This window comes from Clupea harengus, chromosome 22 (genome assembly GCF_900700415.2).
Source record: "Clupea harengus chromosome 22, Ch_v2.0.2, whole genome shotgun sequence".
In the NCBI taxonomy this organism is placed as follows: domain Eukaryota; kingdom Metazoa; phylum Chordata; class Actinopteri; order Clupeiformes; family Clupeidae; genus Clupea; species Clupea harengus.
In genome coordinates, this window is record NC_045173.1 from 16,296,236 (window position 1) to 16,303,027 (window position 6,792).

The 6,792-nt window shown below is 42.1% G+C and overlaps 1 protein-coding gene across 1 annotated transcript; it reads right to left on the minus strand.

The window, feature by feature from the left end:
* Window positions 1–2,988: 2,988 nt before the first annotated feature.
* Window positions 2,989–6,566, minus strand: gig2q (grass carp reovirus (GCRV)-induced gene 2q). Its single transcript, XM_031560359.2, has 3 exons — window positions 5,520–6,566; window positions 4,890–4,936; window positions 2,989–3,751 (listed from the first exon to the last, which is right to left on the minus strand). The coding sequence occupies exons 1-3, from the start codon at window positions 6,344–6,346 to the stop codon at window positions 3,276–3,278; spliced, it is 1,350 nt and encodes a 449-aa protein (XP_031416219.1). The 5' UTR covers window positions 6,347–6,566; the 3' UTR covers window positions 2,989–3,275.
* Window positions 6,567–6,792: the final 226 nt, after the last annotated feature.

Consider the following 6,792-nt stretch of genomic DNA (forward strand, 5'->3'; position numbering starts at 1 on the left):
ATGGCTGAAATGTTTTCCTGTCCTTTTCATCAAGGTCCTCTATGGCAGCTTTCATAAAAGGACTGGAAAAAAATGTTGTGAATGTTTTCAGTCAATGAGGCACTAGGGGTGTCTGGTGAGACCAAGTCTAGTGAGCATTTACCCCAAAGTTAGACGTCTGTGTTGAATAACTTTACTAAGAAAACAAACCTCCAGCTTGCAAAACACCAGACTGCATAATCATGAACTTGTGATTTTTTAGAGAGAGCGCTGAGTGTCTATCCAATCCCCTGAACGCCGTCCTGGAGCACTGAACAAACCTCAGTATCACTCTCTATGCCTTCTGATTATCCCGGTGGTGCTCCAGCTCTACGCCCACGTTGTTGTTGTCCTCCCGCTGAAGAACTATCTCAAAGGCCTGACCCCCCCCCCCCCCCCATCACTAACTTAAGCATATTTTGTCCGTGATTTGCGCAATGGACAGAAAATGTGTTCCTCCTAAACAAGGAGGAGCATGGTTCACCAGCACCAAATGCATTTCGAGTCCTTTAAATCTATGATTTTTTCATTTGTCACAAGCTGCATCTTTCTCCATGTGTCTCCTCAGGGCCTAATCTCAGCCTGGTGGCTGCCCTTTGTAGGAGGGCACCCCCGTGTGGCCCTTTGTAGGAGTGCACCCCCGTGTGGCTCACCTGAAGCAACAACAAAATACAAACATGTTGATTCACATGTAGCCAACCTTTTTGACTAGAGAAACCAAACATTACACAACAAATGTTAATACCAAAGAAATGAAATACTCACCCACAGATGTATACCTATTTGCATGTTAGCTAACATTATAGTGATTCAATAAAATCACAAGCTGAAAATGCCTGTACGGTTACACGGTAACAATGGAAATGTTTAAAAGCCTGCACAGCTGGGTGAAGAGAAAGATATGTAAAATCATACACCTTCCTTACCACTGCTGTTTGACCAGTTTATCTTTGTAGATTCCCACAGTTTCCTCTCCCATTTTTCTAAAGTTGTAGAAATCTTTCTTGTCAGATTTTATCAGATGTTATAAGCTAAAGGAAGAACTTGTGCTGTCTTTTCCTTGTCAGTTTAGATTATATTGATTTGGTTTGACTGAGAAGACATTTGATGTTTTAATTATATGTTTTCGCTGCACAAGTAAATGTAAAAACACCCCTTCACTTACAATAAAAACACTGTCAAAACAGTTCAAACATATTTTAAAGCACTAATGAACAACCAGTTGCAGAGTTACAGTTGGATTTCAAACTCACATTTAAATAAATGATTTAGTAAATTAATCTTGCACAGTACGTGTCATTACAGTGGCCCAAATGGCCTTATCTGCCTTTTCCATCAACTACAGCAACGATAATTCCTAAAACCTATACCTTACAAAACATTATATTTCACAGCTACAGAGTCATACTGGTGTAATGGTTTGTCAGAAGGTACAGATCAACCCAGCTCTTTCTTTGTCCCCTTTTCTTCAAAACAGTAACCAAGCATCAAACATTGAAGGAGGCCCATTTAGTATTGGCCAACTTAAGGACATTAATATGAATTTATATATGAAAAAAACATCCCCCCCAAACGCCGCTTGCCAACACATGCTCTTACTCTCCTAGCCAAGATTATTAAGCTTTGATAATCACAGGAAAGAATTTCACAAGACACAAGTCTATCCTGTGTGTATTATACTCAGCTTGAAGACTCTATGGCATGCTGTGTGATGTGTAATTACTATTCAACAGAACAGCATAAGGCTTCTAAACAGTGTGTATGGAATCTGACATCTGACATTGGTCACCCCAGGTAATGGCCATCTCTGGATCAAACCTCACCCGTATCCCTGCCACATCAGCACTGCATCTAGCAACCCGCTACAGCTCAGTCTTGCTGATACAAGCTGCTCTGAATGCCAGTGATGTGAAGAGAGATCTCTGCATAAGTGATGCAGTGGTTGCTGTCTTCAGTCTTTCGGTCAGGCTGATAGTCCATATCTCCATATTCACACACTCCTGGCTGTTTTCACAGAAAAGAGTAGAGAATTTGTATGTGTTTTGCTTTGTGGCTGTGGTTTCACACAAGGGCGAGTAAAGACAGAAAACAACAAGGAACATGTTTGTGTAAATCTCCTGTTTATCTCGCTGTCTTATGTGGCTTTGTGAGTATTTCACTGCCAGTGAGCCTTGTGCTTCTCCCTCAGCATGAGAATGGCCCACTTCTCTGTCACAATCAAATGATCAGGCATCATTTCTAGATTTCTTGTCCAAAAGCAAATTATCAGAAAAGATGCAAGATACCAACCATAGTAGACCTGGGCCAGACTTTTCAGGTATCTATTGGTATAAAATATTTTTGGTAAATGGTGGATAGAGTCAATCAAGATTGTGAGGACAAAGAAGATTCCTGCTTGGTATCACATATATGATTAAAGATGTGGAGCTAGCCTTTAGCTGAGTGTGAATGGGGGCATAGCAGGCCCATCAGAGAGAGACTTAATCACAGGAACTACTGGAATCATGTTTACTGGCAGGCTCTGGCTGGAACACGTGTCATATAAACACATGTATTCGGAGCCCCTTCCATCTCTGGTAAGAAACGGTCAGCATTACAGCGTATGTTTCCATGGCTTAGGCCTTTCCTTTTCAATTTTCCTCTCAGTGAACTGGAACTATGCTGCCTCGGGCTATAGGAAAGGTCACCGCCTGATGACTGAATTTCATTTCAGTGTGTTTGCATTGTTGAGCAGGCTGTGTGGGCTGTTATGTCATCTACAAAGAGGATTTATCCAGAAATAACTAAAAATACTTTATTTCGACATTTTTAATATGAACAAAAAGGATAATCGCTCAGAATTGTTTAGATTTCAACAATCAACAATACAACAATACAACTGTGTATATTTTTATAATCATGTTGAAAAGACTGATCAGCGTAATTTACTGTTAAATTCTGGAAATAATTACAGTTTTGACAAGGGTTCATTGATTTAATCTATTAATTTTATGATACAATCACAGTGAAATAAAGCCAAAACCACGGCATTCAACCTAGAAATGAGAGTAGTAACTGTAGGGTTTCACAAACATAACACAAACAAACATAACACACCCCACACAGCCATTATGCTCTGAATTAATCACACCCAGAGGAGATGGTTATTTTTAATACACACTGAGTACAGCCTCTTACAAGAACAGCAAGAGAAAAAATGAAATCAATAGAAAGGCAAAATAGGACTGGTTAGTGCTTTCAGCGTAATCTGTGAACACTCACACTTTGGGGGGCTCTATAAAGCAGTTATTGTGGTCGGCCGTTATGATGTTAAGCACAGTGATCTGCTTTGGATCCCAAATGCAATGTTCCTCAAACCCTGACGTGGTGTTGGCTGGGATCCAGGCTGCGTCGTACCCTGCCTGGTGCCAGCTCCTTCTCATGGGATGATCTATTGTATGGATTTCCTTCACCTTGCCCACGTGCACTTGCAGCTTCAGGACAGCGAGCCTCTGTGCCCGTTTTCCCGTTACAGGGTAGCAGACAGCCTTCTTGAAGTTGCGGCTGACGTAGACGCCCGGGCCGAGAGAGCCGTCCACGGACGGGATGAAGCCGGAGCGCTGGATCCGGCGGGCCGCCTTCAGGGTGGTGCCGTGGTACATGATGCAGTAGTCCTTCTGGGCTTGGCTCTCCGAGCCAGACTGAGCGCCTCTGACCTGTGAGGCCCCACTCATGCCTGCTCCTGCAGGTGTTCCTATAAACAGGGACTCCAATGGAGTTTTGGAGATGACAAATAATGTGTTTTTTTCTGACATTACAGCTTATTTTTTACTTAAGATTCATTTTAGGTGTGCAGATTTAAGATGTTTTATGAAAGCAGCCTCCTCACAAGGACAGTTGGTCCATTATGAAGCTTGTTTTCCTATGCTTTATCGGTCTAACAACAGATTTCATGCATCTGTGCCGTTACATAATTTATAGAGGTATCAGACTGAAACCACTTCAAACTGAGAAACTGGACACCTGATGTAGTCATTTTGCTATATTTTTGTATAGACTAAATATCGAGACTTATCAGGTATTCAGACAGGCTGTCTTTACTGCAGGCTATAAGGCGAATTGGGTGGTTCTGCGGATGGTAAAACGAAGATATACTTCCAACGGATCTGAATCCTTCAGCTAAACCTTTTATAAAACATTGACTTCACTTATTCACATCTGTGTTTTCTAAGTCAGCAACACGGCAGAGAAAAGCAGTTGTTACCTGTTAGTAAAAGGCGAAATACAGCTGCCTCAGTACTCTATGAAGTTTTGACATCGACTTGGGAGTTTTTGCAGACTGTAGGCTACTCTTTGCGCAAGTTCACTCATAACAAAAGGACAAACGCACAGTTATAATTCCCTGCGACCATAAACGTATAGAATGTTGCCGGATGCCAGCTGTGTTGTTAATGTGGTGGTGCTAAAAAAATCCTATAGGTTCTCTGAATCTTGCTCGTGCATGCGCAGGCCTATTTGACAGCGCGCGCACTATCACACAGTCAATTCCTTTCTGCTCAACCATGGTTGTTTAGAAGAGGCATCCTTGATAAGAAGATGCATCGATATATCATTTCTGATCAACAGGTCTGAGGTAAACCCAAAACGCCACAAATGTGAGGGCTACAATAGAGTGCAGGCGATCGTTTCATCTGTAAGAAATACAAATGCCTTTGGGCATTAATACGATCTGGGCAAATTCGGAGGGAAGAATTGTTTTCTAACATTCATTCATGTCAGTATTTTTTGTGCGCAACATTGAGGACCAAAAAAACCCCAATTAAAACGGTTCCACTGGCACGAAGAGCTATACTATGTCACCTAAAATGCCCACGGGCATATTCCAAGCTCACCATCACAGCAGATATATGGACGTTGTAACCCCGTTGTAACCCCAACACTATGGCATAGGTATAAACGTTTTCTTCAAAGGCAAATACACTTTTCTTCAAAGGCATATAAAGATTTTATATTAAATAATCTCACAGCTTGCTATTTGTTTCCACTTTGTTTATTTAGCAAAAGATAATAATGGGCTGTATCAAAATGACATCTCACTAGAAAGCCAAACCAAGTGAAACAGACAGACAAAAAGAACAAATGACCAGTGCTTAAAAATATATGCATCTGAGAAAATTATATATGCATGCCATTATTAACATATCATTTCCCCATACTATACATACAACCAGAGACAGACACACATGAACACACACACACACACACATGAACACACACACACACACACACACACACACACAGAGACATAAACACACTTGGGCATGCATTCCTATTTACCCAAATAGTCAGTGGAATTCAATAATTTACTCCATTCCTCGTCATGGTTTGACCTAATGTTTGTGAGACAGAAATACTGCTTTGAGACTGTAGACAGGACATAACCTGGAGTACTAGAAATCCTATGGAGTAAACAAGTTATGAACTTCTGCTCTATGCAGAAGGAGAAGGGTTTGTCACATTGCTAGTAATCATCGTCGGACTCGTAAGAGTATTCATTACTAAATTCTCCATCATTTGATTCACTTGCATTGGTCTCTGTATAATCATAGGTCCTTTCATCACATCTGGACCCCTCTTCATCACTGGCTTCATCGTCATCTCTGTGGTCTGAGGATCTGTCATCAGCATGATCTTGAGATGCGTTGTCTGTATTTACATATTCATCTGTGGAGGTGTCACTGCTGTGCCTGGAGGATCTCTCAGCACTGGAGTCTGTGGACTCTTCACCAGAGACACCATCAGCGGCAATCTCATCCTCATCTGTGAGTTCACCACTATTGGTGTCTGTCTCATCATCACCATCATCATCATCATCGTCATCTTCATCGCCATCCTCATCTGTGGACTCGTCATCACTGCTCTCTCTCGTGTTGTTTTGGATGGAGAGCACTCTGATTCTCTTTGGATCCCAAACACAGTTCTCCTGACGCCCACTTTTCACCATGCCACAGTTGGGCGGGACCCAGGCTGTGTCGTATCCTGCCTGGTGCCAGCTTTTCTGTAAGTGGTGGCCTTGCCTGTCAATCTTCTTCACTCTGCCCACGCGGACGCTCAGCTTGACCACTGCTCGTTTCTGGCCTTTGGCCCCCATGGGGTAACAGGCTGCCTTCTCGAAGCTGCGGCTGACGTAGACGCCTGGGCCAAGCATGCCATCTGCAGACCGAATGAAGCCCTTGCACTTGATCTTTCGTGCTGCCTTCATAGTGGTTCCGTGGTACATGACGTACGTTGTCTCCCCCTTGTGGTCTGGACCCTTTTGAAGATTTTCACCGAATGTAGCTTTGCTCATCTTGCTCTTCTGTTACTCCTTAAGAGGAGACATTTACACCCCAAGTTCAAGTTTAGTTGGTTGCCATTTAAAAATGGCAAGTTCATTGCCAAGTATAAAAAGTACACACACTGGAATGCAACAAAAAAACAGGCATTTTCTGAGCTCAGAGTCTAAATGTGTCTGTAGGTGTCAAAAACAACAAACAGCAAATGAATGTGTGATTTAGCTGCCACAGATTCTCGATCAGTGGTGTTTTGCTTTGCATTATTATTACACTGAGAGGCTACTATTCATAGTTAACCTCAACGTTACATAACTCTTTTTGCTTAATCACAAAGCAAACTGCCAATCCTCATGCAAATTAAAACTATTGCTACTACTTATAGAAATATATGACTGGTAGTCACAGCAGGGGTATGCCCTTCTAAACATACCAAACATGTCCCCAAACCCGATTCACTCTC

Coding starts and splice junctions, on each gene's coding strand:
- gig2q (XM_031560359.2), bottom strand. CDS start 6,346: ATGAGCAAAGCTACATTCGGTGAAAATCTTCAAAAGGGTCCAGACCAC. Junction 4,937..5,519: donor GAGTCCGACGATGATTACTA/GCAATGTGACAA, acceptor CCTATGCCATAG/TGTTGGGGTTACAACGGGGT. Junction 3,752..4,889: donor TCCATATATCTGCTGTGATG/GTGAGCTTGGAA, acceptor CCCTGTTTATAG/GAACACCTGCAGGAGCAGGC.